We start from the raw sequence: 18,619 nt of genomic DNA, 5'->3' as shown, positions 1-18,619 counted from the left end.
ATGCTGTGCATTGGTATGCTCGTCTTTTTTTTTTTCAGCAAATCATTTAGAATGGTGTAGATGGCGCTTTCTACGCCATTGATTAATGTTTATAGGCCCCGTGCGCTAGTGCTTCGAGGAGGCGATGACAGCGCCCCAAGCGGCGAGGAGGTGCGAAACCGTACTGAAGGCGAATCTGCTCTCACCTTCCTGCCGTACGCAGCTGCTGTTGATTTTTTTGTTGTTGTTTTTTCGACTTTTGCAATGACCAGTACGTTTAGGGTACCCCAGATCCGCATGCTTCACATTGCTGCGTCGGAAGTATGAGGTTGTATTGTTTGTGCTTGTACGGCTGTACAAGCGCGACCACAAGCAACACTGGACACGTAAGTCATTTAGTGCGATGACGAAGCATGGTCAATCCTGCAAATTCTACTCATGTGATACCTGCGTCCTGTTTTACAGTAAATGTGAACGTCTTCATTTCTGCATATCATTATTTTAGGACGTATCAAAAGCATCGAGGTAAAACTTCTGTACACACGTCATCTGCTGTGCATAATGTTTGCACACCAGTTTCATTGTAGGAGAAAATAGCTAGAGAGTGACTTTTTCGGGTTCAACCAGATTCCGGCCACCCCCGAACTGACCTCCGACCAGTTCGTGTTAAACCCGATTTCTCCCCGAATTCCAGTCACTATGAAATCCTGAAGTGACGTTTCCACTGAAAACGAACAAAGGTCGCCACGTGTAACACATGTAAGAATGGGTTACTTACGTTCCCAGCTACACCCATGTGTGTCAACACTGTCTATGCCTTTGGGGATTACCGCTGGACTGTCATGATCCCGCAAAAAAACAAAGATTAGGAAATGACTTAGACCAGTTTCCGCGAGTGACGTCACAAGGCCGGTGTGGGCAAAACAAATTAACAGAGTGTCCGAGACAATGAGAATAATGTGACGCAGTTTGCCAGAAATTACCATTCGACAACACCTGAATTAATCTGCAATTACATACAGCAATCAGGAGTCGCGTTCGTGTGGTTGTCCACACAACAATGGCGTCTTTTGTTTGTAAACGGAAAGAGGCCTATAGACGAGGAGAAACAAAAACGCCCGATAACACCCGAAGGCACAATTATCGCCTGCATTTAACCCGAAAAAGTCACTCTCTAAAAATAGCTGGTGTTGAACACAGTAAGGCTTCCCTATTGTCTTCCCATCCTTTCGAAATCGGGATTTATCCCGCCACTGTGGTAAATCCCTGACAGACGGAAATTCGTGCCGATTGAGGAGTATCTCCTCTGCTGCACCGTGTTTCCATTTGCCGGCCGCTCCCGCTTTACACTCTGTTTTTCTTCATTATACGTAGAGTATGTGGTTTTCGGGATTTGCTTTCAAGCAAATTCAGGGGGTGTTTATCGACACTTATATGGTTTAGTAAAAATCGGATTCCTTCTGCAGCTATGTTCCGTCGGGACGGACGGGATGTCCGAATGCGGGCATTTATTTAATTGCATGTGAAGCAATGCCTATTTCGTGAGTGAAGGAAACAACCAACTAGCAAAAGTGATGCTAAATGAACAGTGATGTTTATCAGTACAAAACAGGAAAACCTATCTTCTGTTGTAATAAATGCAATTAGCCGAATTTGAAAAAAAGTCATTCACAGGGTGTTCGTCAACATTTTTCGGAAAATATTGAAAACCACAAAACCTACGTCTGAGATAAGCATGAACCTGAAATTGGAGGGACTAGTTGACAAAAGGCATGGTGCTATCACCACACTATCGCTTCCCAGGTGTTCGCATCTTCATTTCAGAAACGTGTCCGGACTCGTAAAGCCTTCCACATCTGAGTTTGAGTAGCCCACCACAGCTTGACGCTAGCTGCTGCGTTCGCCATTGCGCAACCACACAACACCAGCCACCACTCAGTTCAGTCATACAGATTTTCTCTGCAAATGGCGCGCGTGTCAAATTTTGGCCACACCCTCTGGTTAGCGCACGGAGCCTATAGTGCCACTTCAACTCTGCTGAAGCTGTGTAGAAAGTAGTGATCACTGGCTCTCGCTGGTGTTTGGTACCTAATAATATATGAACCTTGCGAGTGTCTTCCTAATGGATAAGCATCACATTGCCAGCAGACACATTTGTGGGCACTTTATCCACGTGTTGAACTTTTCAGCTTGCCAACATTATTTTAAACCTTGCAATCATACAGCAGTACCCACAATTTGTGTTACTTTTCTACATAGTTAATGGCAATACTGCACTGCTGCTTTGTGTAGTGCAGTGCCATTTGCATTTGAAGCGTTGCTATACAACTGGTCTGTGGCAAAGCAGAGCAGCATCCACATCTTGTGCATGTGCTTGACAATTTATGTGGGTGCTATGTAGAGCGTTGTGATTTTAGAATGTTTAATTTATTGCACCAAATATTTTGGTGCAATTAGTGTATTAGTTTGGTGGCGCATAGTCATTGGTGTTTGCATTGTGATCCTCATTGTGTTTTGGAAGAGTTTTTGATCACTTTACCAATTGTGAAATTAGTATATTATGAATCTTATTGCGACAAACAACATTAAGCCTCTGATGCGGAGGGCTTGGGCTCCCTGCGAGGTGAAAGGCACTAGATGCACGCTCAGTGTAATACCTCAGAGATGGCTTTTTCGGGGACTACAAACTATACTCCCATCCTGTCTTATTGAGTGTTCTGTGTTGTGACCTTAGGTGCGTTTCATATTCTGGCAACCCTCCGTTGAGAACTACTTTATTTAAGATTAATCCGTGTTGCATAGAAATAAAATGGAAGCTTCTAGACAGTCTTTCTGTACACAGTTGAAGATGCTCTTCTGCCAGTTGCACAGAACTGGAAAGGGGATATACACATAACTTCATTTATATCCTCTGAATACCCATCATAACTGAAGTTTTCTGTCCACTACCTTGGGTAACATAAGCAAGTGGACAGAAAACTTAGTTACAACAGGTAACGTCACCAGAACTGGAGCCTTCAAAGGACCAATGAAGGGATTTACCGTAATTTCACGAGTATTAGCCACGGCAAATGTGGGATTTTATTTTTTTTCTCATGGGCACTCTGCGGCTTATCCACCGGTGCGGCTTATCTCATGGATATTTTTTTCCTGGTATTTTCCTCATACAGCAGTTTTCACGAAAAGGCCGACAATGTCTCTGGAACAGCAGCACCCTGCCAATGCACGAGCAGTGCGTAACAGGGGCGTGTTCACATTTGAGTAGATTGACCTTCCTGGTGCCTTCTCCCAAACAGCCTTATTGAAAGTGGTGACAGTGATTCAGGTCTTCTGGAAGGGCACTGACCCGTTGATCCATGAAGAACACGCAACAAGGGCACAATCCAATTTTGGTAGAACACTAGACCTGACCCTTTTGTTGTACACCATGCCGACACCCGAGTATGGACCACAGGGTTTATAGTAGGGGTGTGCGAATATTGGAAATATTCGATATTCGTACCGAATAACGGTACCGCGCTATTCGTATTCGAACCGAATAACATTCCGAATTCCGCAAGCTGGCTTCAACTCATGGCTCTGAGCGTTTGGTGAAGCCTACTTTACAGTGTTGTGCGTGCGGACTGATGATATCCTGCAAGTTGGCTTCGCCTCATGTCTCCAAGCGTCAGGTGAAGCCTAGTTTACACTTCTGCCAGTGCCGCGGGGTTGCAGGCATGGTTTAAAAGTGCGATTTGAGGGATCACTGAAAATTGCCACTTTTGAGAAATATTTTAGCAAATGTTGGTAGGGATGTTTAAGTTAGTTTAATTATTTCGAGCTTTGGCTGGACCAGCTATGACGCCATAGAAAGAGGGATTTAATCACACAGCCAGCTACTTTATGTCTGGAATTACAATTTTCAGGACAATTCTAGCACAAACGTATTCATCAATGAAATATGTGTATAAAGTTTGCAGTCAGTCTCACAAACTACAACTGAGCACCAGGTTTCAATGCAAGCTTTTGCTTACTATTCAGCAATAAGCACACATTTTTGTGTGGTATTCGACATTATTCGATTCGCTACTATTCGAAGATTTTACTATTCGATTCGTATTTGATTCGAACCCAAAAATCACTATTCGCACAGCCCTAGTTTATAGCCTTCTCTATGATCTCCTTTGTCGCACAAATCAATCGTGTCGTATTGCCCGCAGCTTATCTGCAGGAAAATTTTCAAAACGTTCCTAAAAACAGGTCATGCGGCTTATACGCGTGAAATTACGGTACAATCTCCAGTTCAAACCATCTTTACCAAAGCACACAAGTATCACGACATGGAGCACGACACGTATTTCCCCTGGACACGGATTGCTAGCAGTATGTCTGATCGTGATGTGTTCTTGCAAAAGGATGCCTTTTGCCCAGAACAAGAGAGACCAGGGTGTGACACCGACTTGTCTTTGCGACATAAGTGGTATGCGCAGAGAGTACGCACATGTTGTGTTACAGTCGGACCCACACCAAAGCTAAGAGGTGCTGTCGAGTGCTTGCTTTATGATGCTCAGGGTAACCATGTGAAAGATTTCAATTAAATTCAAATGACAATTATTTATGATCCTGTCTCTAGGTTCTGGCTTTCATTCTTTCGAGCAGTCAGTCTCCCAGTTCGAGACGATACTTGCTGAGTGCGTTTTCTTGCATCTCAAAGCAGTCCCAAATCACCTCTGTCTTGGGCAAATGCCCTTTTGACGTCCTCCATGGCGCAGTAGCTTGTGGTTACATCATCGTGAAACATGCTGTTTGTTTTTGTTTTTTTCCTAAAAAAACTGACACTGCTGGACAAATTTGCATGCAGCAATTACATGTAACTTACAGTTGAGTACACCTCTAATCCCTTTTTTTGCTCAGTGACCTCTGTCAAGGATGAAATCAGTGCCAGGATTAAAAGACATCCCACCAAAGCGGCAGGCTCACCCTGACCGTTTTTCCTTATATACAGATATGTATCAAAAATGGAAATGCAATTAACTGTTGTACATGTGCATTTTATTTTGCTGCTGCCATAAAGTAACATAAGACTTCGCGTTACAGAATTGATCTTCTGAGACTGCATGGGTATGTCAAATGATGTGTCAAAAATAGTGAGTACACGTTTGTGAAGTGTGTCCTGAAGTACAAGTGTGTGTTTATATGGTTGAAAGACACTTCTGTTTCCCTTGTCTTCAGTGCAGAAGTTGCAGCCTAATTTGATAGCTTGTGGCTTCGTGTCGCGAGACAGCTAAGTGGCATATTTTATTACGCACTCTTCACGCACAGGTGGAGGCATTCATTATGGCATTAATCCAGTGCCATCCAAGTACCATTACTTTTCAGAACAAAAGTATTTAGCATAATGAAGTAAACACGACGCAAAAGACAAAGGGACGGTGGAACAGACAGGACTGTTCCTCCATCCCTTTGTCTTTTGCGTCGTGTTTACTTCATTATGCATTCGCACCATCTAGCCCAATTGCTCGTCGTATTTAGCATGTTAAGACCGGTGAACACTTTAGAATATTATTTTGCTAAAACATTTCAGCTATAGGATATGTTTCTGTGTGGCATTTTTAATTTACTGGTTGGGCTCATCTCACTCACACGTGCTGTTGCACGCTCGAGGTTGCAGATAGAAAGTATAAGCCAAGTACTGAGGAACCTATATTTTTGCTATGTGTACCCCTTCTCTAGAAATTTCATAGAAAGTGTGCAGGTTACTTTTTCTGCCACAACCTTGGACAGAAATTGATATTTGTGTCCTAGTGTTTGCATACCTACAGTAATCTTTCTTCAACAAAACCTTAATAAATGTGTTTCTATTGCGACTTTCCTCCACCACACCAGTGAAAAAAAAAATTATGTATATAACGAGGAGGTTGCTTTTGGTTCAGGTTGGATACTAAAACTAGTTCTACTCTTAGTATTTGCACTACCATGTGAATTAAGAGGCATTCTGGTTTCTACAACAGCAAGATTCTGACACCGACTTGTTCATACTGTGCCCCGCATCATACAGGGGTAAGATGCAAGGAGCAAAATGTAGCCTGGCTGGTCATGACGAGTTTGAATAAAGAAATGGAATTTATTGAAAAAAAGAAAGGCGATGTCATTTCTATTCAATGCACAAAATTCCTTAAAATCTGTACCTCCCCCAATATGGCCATTTTTGGGTGGTTTAACAAATATATTTTTTGCGGCTGACAGCATCGCTTCAAAATACGTCGCTATATAGGAAAATGTAGCCGAATGAATGCCCTATTGAATGATGTCAGTTTCAGAAACAAAGCTATCCATGTATGTCCAAAATTAATTTTGGAACAAAAAAAAAACATTGTGCAAACAGCAGAAACCTCATGAAGATACGCCTGTATCTTCCAAAATATTTTAAAAATGTGGCAAATTTTGCCCCGAAATAATATCTACATCACTCTGGATCAAGACGTTCATCAGTTGAGGAAAATAACACACATGTTCATGTAACTGAGTGTAATCTGTAAAACAGAAGCTAACCTCATAATTTCTGCAGAAAACATTAGTTTTATGCTCAGCTTTCCTGTTCTTGTACCACATGTTATTTCACCACTTGTCTAGTCCTCCAGACTATCCTTGAGTTTGCTGACCAAGAGCGAGGGAGACTGGATTATATTTTGACATGAGAATGATTGGCATATACACAGCTAAGTTCAATATTTTTCCCTTACTTGTTTAAAAGCTTTTTGCCACTGCACAAAGCCATGTAGCTCTGAGGGAAAAAAAACATGGTCCTTCTAAACTTTGCTCCAGTGGAAATTTCTGTTCCAGATATATTCCACTATATTCCATAAAGAAGTGAAAAATTGATATGTTAGTAAGATATGTAATGTAGATAACATTATGCAAAAATGTGCAAGCCTGTTTATTATTTTATTTCAGAGTTATAATACAGCTTAATGTGGAAAGCTAGACAATGCAGACAGCAAACACAACATATACAAAAATATTAAGTTACGCTAGCTCCAGAGCCAGAACACTGCTGGGTTAGCTTTTTCATGCAGGTCCATTTAGCAAATATTTCCCTCATAAGGCATATGTGACAGAGGTGGTGGTCATGGCATTATAGATGAATGTGTTGTCAAATGGCACATATTGCCCAGTTGTAAGCTTGATCACTTCCTGAGCTGCACACCCACCAATAAATGCTGCAACAGTGTGAAGCTCACAAGCTCCATACCTGCACCTAAGATTAAAAAGAAGCTATGACAACTTAAAAACAATTAGGTAAAAGAAACACCCAAATAAAAATGGCAACTTGCACACTTGACAACTGCATTCCTTACATTTCGTGCACGTAGTCGTCCTTTGCAATATGACCCGATCCCCATTCTTGTAGTATGCGACCCAGCGATGCCTGAAATGCAAATTGAAATGCATGTGAGCTAAGTGACAGCTAACTTTGTGTGCAAAGTTATTCAAATTTTATAACAATGCAAACGTGGAAGTTGTGATCAAAGAGCCATACACCAACGTGGGCACTGCTCTCAGCAGTTAACTCAGTGCTTGTTACAAAGGCTAAGGTAGTGAGCCAGCTCCGAATGAAACAATGCGCACTGTGCTACGTGCTTCATTGTTGCTTCTCTGTACATCACTGCTCTGTTGCATTTGGAGACTGCTAGCAACAAAGAATGAAATCGTTCCACCATCATGCAAGTAAACGAAGCCAGTTCATCAGATACTTGATCGGTTAGTAAAAACGGGCACAGCAGCAGGAAACTCCACAAACCTTGAGCTTGCTTATATCTGTCTCGAGCTGGTCTTCAAAATAACCTGGGTACCGATTGAATTCTGAATAGAACCTATCCACAGCCCTTAGCATTACGTAGAAGATCATCTCACTGTCCGGTGAATCTAGACTGGACACTAAAAGGGGATATGAGAAAGATACCATAAGGACTTGTTTACCCGATATACAACTTTGGCATCAGGAGTAAGATATGTCTTGCAAATACTGTGAACACTGGTTATCACTAACTTAGGTGATGTACAAAAATTGTGTGTTGAAAAATTTATCAGAAGTTTATTGTTTGGGCCCAGTGCTTCGGGATTAAACCCGGTAAGACCCGTATTTACCCCAAGATTTGTACCATCATCATGTAAGATGGGTAAAACCAGAAATATAGCTGTTCAGAACTGCCATTTGGGCTTTGTGGTGTGTTCTCCGTGTGGTCATCCCTGTTTAGATTTTAGTTTTACTCATGAAGTCAATAAAACCCAAAAATACTGGAAAAAGAACCTGCAGAAGTGCACGGCTAGCCACCAATACAGGCACTGGAGAATGCTAAGCACTGCGCAATCAGCACAAGCCGCTAGGCATCTTAACGTTTGTCTGAATTGCCATCATTTATTTTCCACGTGATATACACCTACATAGCCCAATCCAAAACCACAAGGGTCTATTTATTATCTGTTTACTGATCACTTCAGAGGTGTTCAAGGCTAAAAATAAGGGCACAATGCAACTAGTCAGAATATTATGGCACATTCCATTAGCACAGCTGGGTCAAATTTTTGTCCCGGGAAGGGACAAAAACTGTTCCATTGGCAGAATCGTGTCAGACGTTGAATGTTTCATTGGCGGAGCAAGGGCAAAACGTTTGCTCGAAAGAGGAATAGCTTTTGATCCGCGAGACCAAAGCTAACCCGGGAAAGCTTGGGTTCACGCAAAATGCGCAGCGTGTGCTTCGTTACCTCGAACGATTGTTAGCATTTTATTGATGAAGCAAACCCGTGTGACCCCGCCGGGAGCATGCACTCAAACCCCACCCAGCGCCGGGCAAAATCTGCTCTCCTAATGGAACACTCCATTAGATAACATAATCATCCATCTTTTCCACACGTGGATCAACTATTAGTGTTATGGTAATACTGCCACAATGTTGTTAACTGTTCCTTCACAAGAGAGCCTGACTTCGATAATGTACTGAATGCAGAGCTGAAACCTCTTATTGCTTTTGTTCGCACCTTTCTTACCCTGAAGGTTAATATGATGATACGATACATTCAAACTCACAGATTTCCTGCACCCTTGCAGACTTTGGATCATATTCCTGGTCCAACGACCTCCCACGGTACAGATGTAATGTGTAGGCATTCTTACCTGAAAAGTAAAGCAGACAAAAATATAAATCACGAACAAATACGCATATTTTGTGGACATTTTTTCCAGTAATTCTTATGGCCATTACAGGTCAATGTCATCAAACCAAGCAGCTCTTTATCTCGAGGAAATTTGCACATCATTTTCTACAGCTCATCACCATAAAATATTCGAAAGTAGAAAAAGCAGTTGCGTTTCATAGCATACTATTTCATATTGTTCATTTTCATAATTCACACAAAACTCTGGTGCACCAATTTCCGAGTCACATACAACAGCGTGCGTCTGTCAGCCAGGCTAGGAGCTTGTTTACCAGTTAGTTCCTCAGCCACCAACTGTTAACATCCCTCACCACTTCCTGTAGCACCTGATGCACAGTTAAGGTCTTGTGTTTTATGGTTAGACCTGGTGAAACTGCATTTACCCGCGATTTGCATCATCGTTATTTAGGATACAACCCGCAAAACCCTGAAGACAAAACTTGCTGACGTGCAAATTCAGCCAGCAATATAGGCATCAGAGAATGCTAAGCACTGTGCATTCGGTTGAGTTGCTCGTGTTCATCTGAAATGTGAGACGCCCTTTCACTTGACAAATCTGATATCGCCCGATTTGACCATTTCACAGGTCTTGAAATAAGACTCAGATTTCCAAGAAACAACCCAAAACCACAAGGGTCTATGCATGGTCAATATACTGAGTTTCAACACATTATTTTAAAATTCGTAAACAATTGCTGAATCTCGCTTGGAAAGAAATACTTTTTGGGTATTGTTTGACATGCCCTTTCAAAGTGTTCTTTTGAAGGTCACTGCATAGCCCTGGACAGGGCATTTTACATGTACGTGCACCTACTTACAGAACAACTTTGTGTCACACTCTGTGATGAAGTCTTGAGGCTGTCGAAAGTGCAGTCAAATTACTGTAACTGGGAACTCTCAAATTTCGTGGCTATATCAACATTATGTACCTTTCCCAAGTTGGTGAGCAGCTGTTGAACTCTAGAGTGCATGGCTTGTACATGCCTTTCCGCTTCTGTGTGATAGCTGTGTCGAATTACCACCATCAAATTAGATTATCACCAGCATGCTGAACTTATATCTACATACAGAGAATCATGGTGAATATGGCCTTCAAGGAAATGCAAAAAATATTGTATGTATCATGCGGGAAATCCTATGACATGGGTGGGAGAGCATTACAGATGTAAAAAATGCCAAGAAATCGAACATCTGTTGACATTACATAGACAACTGTATCGTCATAGGCTATTGCGACTGAGAGATATGGATAGAGCTCCCATGAAATTTTGGACCATGACAGTCGATCTACAGGTTTCTTCACTCATTTTAACTGAAGTACAAAATTAATCCCTCTTGCATTTCAGATAATCACAATACTGAAAGTGTGATTCACCTTTAATATTAAAGAAATCATTAAGAATAAATGATATGTCACAACAATTGTCCTTTGATTACTTCTGTTCTTGCTGCAATTAGTGCAGTGTTTGGAGATGGGTAATGACAGGGAGCATTGACTTTGGTCTTTAGAAATATGCCAGAAGAGTGCCTTTTGCCCTGTCAATGAAGACAATATGGCCTTAAATAAACAATTTATTTGAATAATAAGTGGGGAGTTTCGTAAATAAATAAACCGTATGGTACCAATGCATTTTCGTTCATCTTCCAGCCATTTGGTTTCCTGGGTGCTACCTCATTATCTTTGTTTTCATCATCTTAAAATAAAGTTGTTGTTTGTCTGTTTAGATTCTCTTGAATCTCCCTACCATTTTTATATGGATTTCACTTTAACTGTCTTCTTTTTTATTTTTATTGAAGTTATGGTTCCTTTATGCATTTTTTTTTTTATTGCGGTTGCGGTTATGGTTTCTGTTAGCTTTCATTATGTTTCGAGCAGTTCTTTTGAAGTTCTTTGGATTCTGACTAGATACTAATGAACTCATCGTAATTTGTTTGTTTTCATTGGATTTTGGTGCTTTCATTTACATTTTCTTTTTCGATAGCTGGTTCCAATCTCTTGTTCTCCTTATTTGTTGCAAAATCTCTACTTATTAGAGGTCGTCGAATGAAAATGGGTGCACTAGCTGGTATTTTCAAATGGGCATTGCTTTTGTGAGTACATGAAGAGCGTCAAACTACAAAACTGCAGAATTTGGAGGCATTTTATTCGAGATGTCCATAAGAAAACAATAAAAACCGCACTCACATATTAAGCAACTTGACGTAACGCTCCGTGTCTGCTGTCATATCAGGAATGCTACCCCTCAATGGCAGTGTTCCTGCAATTCGCAGTTTCACGGTTAAGTGCCACAGACCCGTGGTTGTGATTTCACTTACCCTTTCCTTCATTTGCAACAAAGTCCTTGAGAGCCCTCACCAATACCCAGAATGGTTTGCTCTAAAGGAAACAATCAAGGGTCACATTGACTTCTGATGCTACACAGTGATTTCTGTCAGTAACTATGTGACATATATAAGCACGTGTCTGTGAGATTTACACTGCAAATGTTCTCTCTTACATCTACAGTAAGGTTTAAGCACGATGGGTCATCGAAAAGCTCTTTCACATGGGCAGGAACCTAGAAGGTTTAAAGAGTTACACCAGCAATTAGTTAAACCCAAAATATTAGCGTGCACACAGTTAAACTTTACGAAGATTGTAATGTATGTGCAAAAATTCAGATATCTACTACACAAGCACCACTGTTCCTGTGATCTATGACAAATTGTTGTGTCTTGTCTCCTGAATATTGAGGCTTACATCTACATGAGCCTAATACAGGCCTGTAGCTGTCACAAGTAAACAAAATTCTATCCAGAGCTATACTGGAGGAGGGGAACTGCCAACCACCCTAGGCACCAATATGTGTAGCCTATGCTAAAAGTACCGTATTTTCCGGTGGATAACGTGCACGCACGTTATACAGTCCACCCTCGATTTATGAACACCCTCGGTTCCCTGAAAAATCGTTCATAAATCGAGAAATTCATAAATCGAAAATTTCATTAAGTGAGTAGTGTCGAGCAAATAGAACAGCATTTTGGAGTTGGGATAGTGTTATATTGTGTAATTTTGCTTTCAACCATATCTTCTGGCGTATCAATCTCACAAAGAACTGACGTTAGCGCTGTCACACTCTGTTTATTATGCAATACTAAATTGTTTAGTTTTGCTCTGGACCATGCCTACCGCTGTGTCAATCTTGGAAAGAGATGTAAGCACATTCGCGCTTGACTGGTCTCGGATTTCCACAGGGAATTTTAACCTCCGTTTATTAATCTCCGTGTGACAGCGAACACCTTATTCATCAATTGAGGTCGGGAATACTTGGTAGCCCCTTGTGCGACCCCGGAAAACCCGTTTGTTGTTCGGACTTCGAGGGGTTAAGAACCCAGGGTGCAAGTATCTGGAAAACGTCTTGTCCGTTCAGGCGTCATTCGTAAGACCACTGAATAATCCCTTTGAAGGTTTCTGTTGACCTCGGAACGATCCGTTCATAAATTGAGGGCAAAAACGCTTTGCAACTCCTAGTTGGTTCCCAGAAATTCCATTCGTTATTCGAATATTGAGGTTCATAAAACGAGAGAAAAATGCATGTAAAAAGTTTGGTTCCTCGTGCTCGTGTTCATACAACGAGGGAATTCATAAATCGAAGGTTCATAAATCGAGGGTTGACTGTACATGGGAAAAAGTGCTGCAAAAGGGCACTGCACGTTATACATCGATTTTTTTCCAGGAGGATGACAGGCGACCTGTAAACCCAATGTATAGCCTCGTGTGGGGTTCAATGCGGCAGTCTCTTGGGAGATTATGAGGGGATTGACCTCTGGCAAAACAGGACACTGAGCTGCTCTAGGTTCCGGATGGATGGCGACCTTTCTCTGCAGCGCCACAGTTCTCGACAGAGGGTGACATGGCACATGTGGTCATGGCACACAAGGGTCAGGGACGGGTTGGATTGTGCCTAACACACAATAAATAACTTGTTCTCAACGTACAGGTTTTAGTTACTGCATACATTAAGGTGATGTAGAATACAGTTTCTGCTCAAAAGTACAGTGTTGGGATCTTCGGCACTGTGGTGTGCATTATCCTTCAGTGCACGTTACACATCAAACTTTTTCTATTTTCCGCTAATTATAAGGGGGTGCACGTTATACATTGGTGTGCAGTACACATTGGATATGGATACCTATGGTTCTGCATTTTCAGCTGTTTTTAAATACGCATGGAGGTCTCAGATGTACAGCTGTGATTTTATGCACCCACTATGTAGAATCTCTAAAGTTGACTCAAAAGGAAGCATTCTCCAGAGAGGCTAAGCAAATATGAAGATAAAGCTCTAATATGAGAATCTGAAGACTAAAACTTTATAGCAGATGATGCACCACTGGTTATTGTCAGAATGCTACCTCAGTTGGGCAAAGGGATACGTTGACGGCTCTCAAAGCTTCTTCAAAGTTTTCCTCATCCTCTTTGACTAAATTTTCTTTAACCCGTATTCCTGTAGGAACAACAAAAATGTACGAGTGAACACATCAATGCTACGCACGTGCAGCTCTTGTCAATCACTTCACAATCCGTCAGTACGCAAATTAATGTGCATGATTTCACCTTGCTTAATTATCTCCTTGAAGGCTGCCTTCTCTTTGTAATTTTGTGGTAACCTTTTACCATTCTGCACAAAGAAAATGGAGGGACATAAAAAATTATGAAAGCACGACAGCCTTGCAAACTTCAGTATATGTATATACACGCAGCACATTACATACCTGTTGCTGCCATTCATCTAACGCCTTTAGGAGGATAACAACATAGGGAGTATGACTGTGGTCCTGAAAAACATTTAACAATGAAGCACAGGTATAAATAAGAAAAACAATAATAACAAGAATACATTGGTGCAGCCTCACAAACATACGTTGCATTCATTTGCACTGGTGTACAGTTGAATACTGCATCAGTCTTGTGTGTGTATTACTTGTGAAGTGACTATGTTCAGTATTGAGCTTAGTTACTCGTATGGGGACAAAACAAGTTTAGTTTTGGATATGTTGGGCCAGTAGTGGATGAAATGTCTTTGCTTTATGTCGAAACAAGAAATGAATGAACACCATTAGTCTGTAGAACTAAAACAGCAGTTATAGGATGATACGGCTCTACAGCCCCACAGTAGCCATTTTCAAATAAGGCTTAGGGCAGTAGTTCCCAAACTTCGCCACCCCACGGCCCATTAAAATGTGGACGACCCTGTCGCAACCCCCCCCCCTCCATCATCAGTTTCCCTCGTCGCGATGCCGGACGTCTTCCAATCTCAGTGCATGGCGGTTAGCCAAAGCGATACGCTGACATTTTATTGGAGCCATATTCAGAGCGAGTTCTCTGGGCCAAAGAGTCTTGTACAACGGCACACTGCACAACTGCATGCTTTGCTCACCGACAACGCACGCGAAACGGTTTTCTTAGGTTTTTGGCATCTGCTCCAATTCGAGAAGACGCCACTGCGCGGTGCACCGTCAAGGCAGGGTGTCCGTGTATGCCGCGAACCCGCGATATAGACGCAGACGCTGTGGCCTTTAGTGGCAGTGAGTGGACCTCACGACATAGATTTTGGCCCTCGTGCACAAGTGAAAGCAGGCGTGAAAACGAGGCTGTGTGTGTCGAAAGCGTCGCGTACACCGCATGCAACCCCATGTATGAGAAACCTCCGGTTCCGCTGCCACGGGCTCCCTGGTAACGCAGGACAGCGGTCACGGCATGGAATTATTTTTTTAACTTGTGGACCACGTCGCAACCCCCCTTGGACCGTGTCGCGACCCACAGTTTGGGAACCACTGGCTTAGGCCATCATCGTACGAAGAAGAATTTATGCTGCACACAATTGGAGTGCAGCTTCTACTCGTTCACGGCTGTGATGTCAGCTGAAGGGAGCACACGCTCTCTCATCCAGTCTAGACGTGACCTTAAGCGGTCCCTCTGCCTCACCGTGAGAGACAATCACCCATTGTACCCTGTCATCTGTTCACTTTCTTTGTTTTGCATAGCTATGTGGCAGATGTAATTGACCCATAAATGGCCACCAGTGGCGTATCTAGAGCTACCTGCGCCCATGGCAACATGGTTAACATGATGTCCTTGGGGATGCGTTTTCATGTGGTCCGCACTAGGTTTCACACTACAACCTCTCTAATGGCGGGTGCTTTAGATCATTTATGAATGTGCCAGGTTGAGTGCCCGACCTGGCACATTCACACCCGACCACATAATGGCGCCCCTGTTCACCTGGCGCCCATGGCACCTGTCCACACCTGCCACACCCTAGATACGCCACTGATGGCCACAGCAACTTTCTACATGTTATTGTCACATCGTGCATACCTTGTTGCTCAATGCCTCCATGTGAATAGAGTCCACAAACTGACGTAGGGCGGGGAATGGGTTGTCGAGCCGCAAGTCATCGAAGGTGTTGTCAGGATGCGTTTCAATGACTGCAAGTGGCAACCACATCAAGTTCTTACTTTACTGAGTCAGAAAAAGAGCACAGGTATTTATCTTGTACCTGGATGTTCATTTATCTGAAGCCTCATATACCCAATCATGCCATAGCTACGGCACACAAGCAGGGGCACGCCCGCATCCCACAGGAGTGACCCCAGCCTTCGTAAGCTTCTACAAGGAAACAGGGTACAAGCTAATGAGTGACGACTGAAATTAAATGAATAAGATCGGAACATTAAAAAATCGTTGTCTATCCGTGAAGATCTCAGTTGTGTCACAACTGGATCACTCATTTGTGGCTTTCAGTGATACTCAACTGATTCGACGAGATTGCTACTGGTGGTGGCAGACTTAGGAAGGTTGATGAAACATATATGCACATACCAAGTGTAGCAACTTATAGTGCCATACACAAATGTTGCGATTTGGCTGCATTTCTAGCAAGTACCATACACAGCTTACTTCTCCAAGAGGCCTGTTGCGATGACCACATTAAAGTTAGAGAAATAACTTGGGTTATGCTCCATAAGATTCTCTGGCATCTGAAAGTCAAAATGTGAAATTATGTTTGAATGTAAAGCTGCAGAAAATTCTGGAAATTGTATAGTGTATCATCTTTACCTCATCTACAAAGTCTCCTCGTACATCAGGATTCAATTCAAGCACAAGATTTGTTGCGACTTGGGCTCTTGACTATGATGCAAAATGATAAATATAAAAGGGTACTCCAAGCATACAACAAATTCTACTATATGAAGAGTGTTCTCTTACCCTGCCGATGCTTTCCTTGTCAAGAAAGAAGCTGCAATATTGGGCTTGCGTTTTCAAAGATGTCAAAGAGTGATTGCGATAGAAAGATGTCTTACTTGTTTCCGACATCTTCAGCCGTGACTTTATTGCCATCAACGATAGTAAATGCGCCGATCCCTACGTGACGAAATGGAACAGCTTGGCATAAATGTGCTCTAGTTGTTTTGAGTGATTGCATGGAGTGACGAAATATGTTTTGATAATGATAATTCGTGGCTTCACGTCGCAAGACAACTGTGATCAATATCATATGTTGGTTCAATAAATGTCTCCCCGATTATCTTGACGGAAGTGGGAAATGCAACTCAGTCTCAAAAGTAACTGTTTGTTACCTGGCAATACGATGCTTTTCAGGATTTCCGTCCCAGTGGCTGTAGCGTTTATCAGGCAAACATGAGCTGATTCCAGTGCTGCCTGACCATGGTCGCCCCATAACCTGTCACAGAACAGTCACTTCGAATTTCATTCCCAAAATGTGACGCTGCGTCATGACTCGCGAACAATGCATCCCATTCGACGAGGCTTTAAAGCTCTGAACCATGCAAGTTGATTCTAATGAGAGTGCAAACACGTTTCCAACGACCACATTATGTACAGTAATTGTTACAGTTTCCAGCAACAATGCCTCGTTCAACGAGTTCGTAAGCCGGCATCAGTTGATGACACTGTTTTTTGCATCTAAGAGGCTGAAGTATGAAATGGGAAGACATTTTAACTTTAGGCGCAAATAGAATTTACCTTCCGGTTTCAAAATATCGTACAGGACGGTCACTTACCTTAACTGTCTATCATACTTCTTACTTTTCTCAGATTCCGGCGATTTTGCTGCCATATTCATGGAGGCCGCCATTGTTGATACTTGCCATAATCACGTGAGCCCAACAAATGCTAATAAATAAAAGTAACGATTACGTTCTTATTTTTTATGAGCGCAAAAATGACTAAAAATGTCCTCAAAGGAATCATAATTTCTGTTACCTGACAATGAAAACTTGCTAGATGGCAGGTGAATCGAAACATAAAAGTCATGATGGCGTCCTAGAAGAAGGTAGCGTTGAATCTTCCACACGAAATTTTTGATTTGCAACGTCATCTGCGCATGCATGTGCCTTGTTCATTCCATCTACAATCAAATGATGAGATCAACCGACCTAGCAATCTTAGCGCATATCGCTTGATCATAACGCTATCATAGTAGCCATCTACAGTTATGATCACCCTGTCGAAGAAGCTTAAAAAAAGCTCAGAGAACAACAATACGGACACCGCTCACAATGTGGTCCCTGACGGCATCCGCAGAGCTTCTGTACGAGACAAACTCCTCGTCCGAGAAGTTCAAGAGATGGAAGCCAATCTCCCATGCACTTGCACTGTGAAATTTGATGATCCAGACGTTTTGCACCGCTTCGAGCTCATCATCATGCCTGAAGAAGGCTACTGGCAAGGTGGACGATTTGTTTTTCCCGTTGAAGTCCCAGAGGATTATAACATGGTTCCCCCCAAGGTGAAGTGTCAAACCCGTCTATGGCACCCCAACATCAACGAAGAGGGCAATGTTTGCCTAAGTTTGCTGAGGCAGAATTCCATCGACGGCATGGGATGGGCACCAACACGAACTCTGAAAGAAATAGTGTGGGGTTTGAATTCTTTGTTCACCGATCTTCTTAACTTTGACGACCCTCTCGATAATGAAGCGGCCGAACATTATCAGAGGGACAAAGAAAGTTTCAAAGCCAAAGTCAAGGATTACGTTCAGAAGTATGCAAAGAGGTGAATGGGTTCTTTTTCTTTTTGTTTCTTTTTCTTCATTGTATGTAGATGCGTGAATTTACTCACCTCTCACCCTTTTATTCGCAGTGTGCGTATTTGAAATACTGAAATAAGTATGTCATGTTGCCCTCATGTATCGATAAATGAAAGCATTTCACCGAATTTGCAACTGTCGCATATTATAATATTAAGTAGACATGCTAAAAGCCTTATGATGATAATGAGTGATTTTATTGTGCAGTAATGTGCCGAGGCAGAATGACTGTTATTGAAGTAAATCTATTGGATGGCATAGCTTTCACTGTTAAATATGTTCTTCCCCGAGGATTGTGGTGTGAACTCTATTTTCTTTTTTGCAGCATTTGAATATATAAATTCTCATGTGGA

At 42.2% G+C, this 18,619-nt stretch overlaps 2 protein-coding genes across 2 annotated transcripts; one reads left to right on the top strand and one right to left on the bottom strand.

Annotated features, from left to right (window-relative positions):
- Positions 1 to 6,884: 6,884 nt before the first annotated feature.
- On the bottom strand, positions 6,885 to 17,346 carry LOC135378305 (NEDD8-activating enzyme E1 regulatory subunit-like). Its single transcript, XM_064611302.1, has 20 exons — positions 17,239 to 17,346; positions 16,795 to 16,898; positions 16,519 to 16,579; positions 16,424 to 16,454; positions 16,274 to 16,345; positions 16,115 to 16,194; positions 15,714 to 15,823; positions 15,533 to 15,642; positions 13,927 to 13,989; positions 13,769 to 13,832; positions 13,567 to 13,658; positions 11,673 to 11,732; positions 11,491 to 11,551; positions 11,360 to 11,432; positions 10,104 to 10,179; positions 9,993 to 10,032; positions 9,047 to 9,133; positions 7,760 to 7,896; positions 7,317 to 7,387; positions 6,885 to 7,216 (listed from the first exon to the last, which is right to left on the bottom strand). The coding sequence occupies exons 1-20, from the start codon at positions 17,310 to 17,312 to the stop codon at positions 7,057 to 7,059; spliced, it is 1,626 nt and encodes a 541-aa protein (XP_064467372.1). The 5' UTR covers positions 17,313 to 17,346; the 3' UTR covers positions 6,885 to 7,056.
- Positions 17,347 to 17,487: 141 nt separating this feature from the next.
- On the top strand, positions 17,488 to 18,619 carry LOC135378304 (NEDD8-conjugating enzyme UBE2F-like). Its single transcript, XM_064611301.1, has one exon. The coding sequence runs from the start codon at positions 17,673 to 17,675 to the stop codon at positions 18,234 to 18,236; it is 564 nt and encodes a 187-aa protein (XP_064467371.1). The 5' UTR covers positions 17,488 to 17,672; the 3' UTR covers positions 18,237 to 18,619.

The sequence above is a fragment of the Ornithodoros turicata genome, chromosome 1, assembly GCF_037126465.1.
Source record: "Ornithodoros turicata isolate Travis chromosome 1, ASM3712646v1, whole genome shotgun sequence".
NCBI lineage: Eukaryota > Metazoa > Arthropoda > Arachnida > Ixodida > Argasidae > Ornithodoros > Ornithodoros turicata.
Note: the sequence above shows the minus strand (reverse complement) of the source record. Positions and strands in the feature narration are given on the sequence as shown.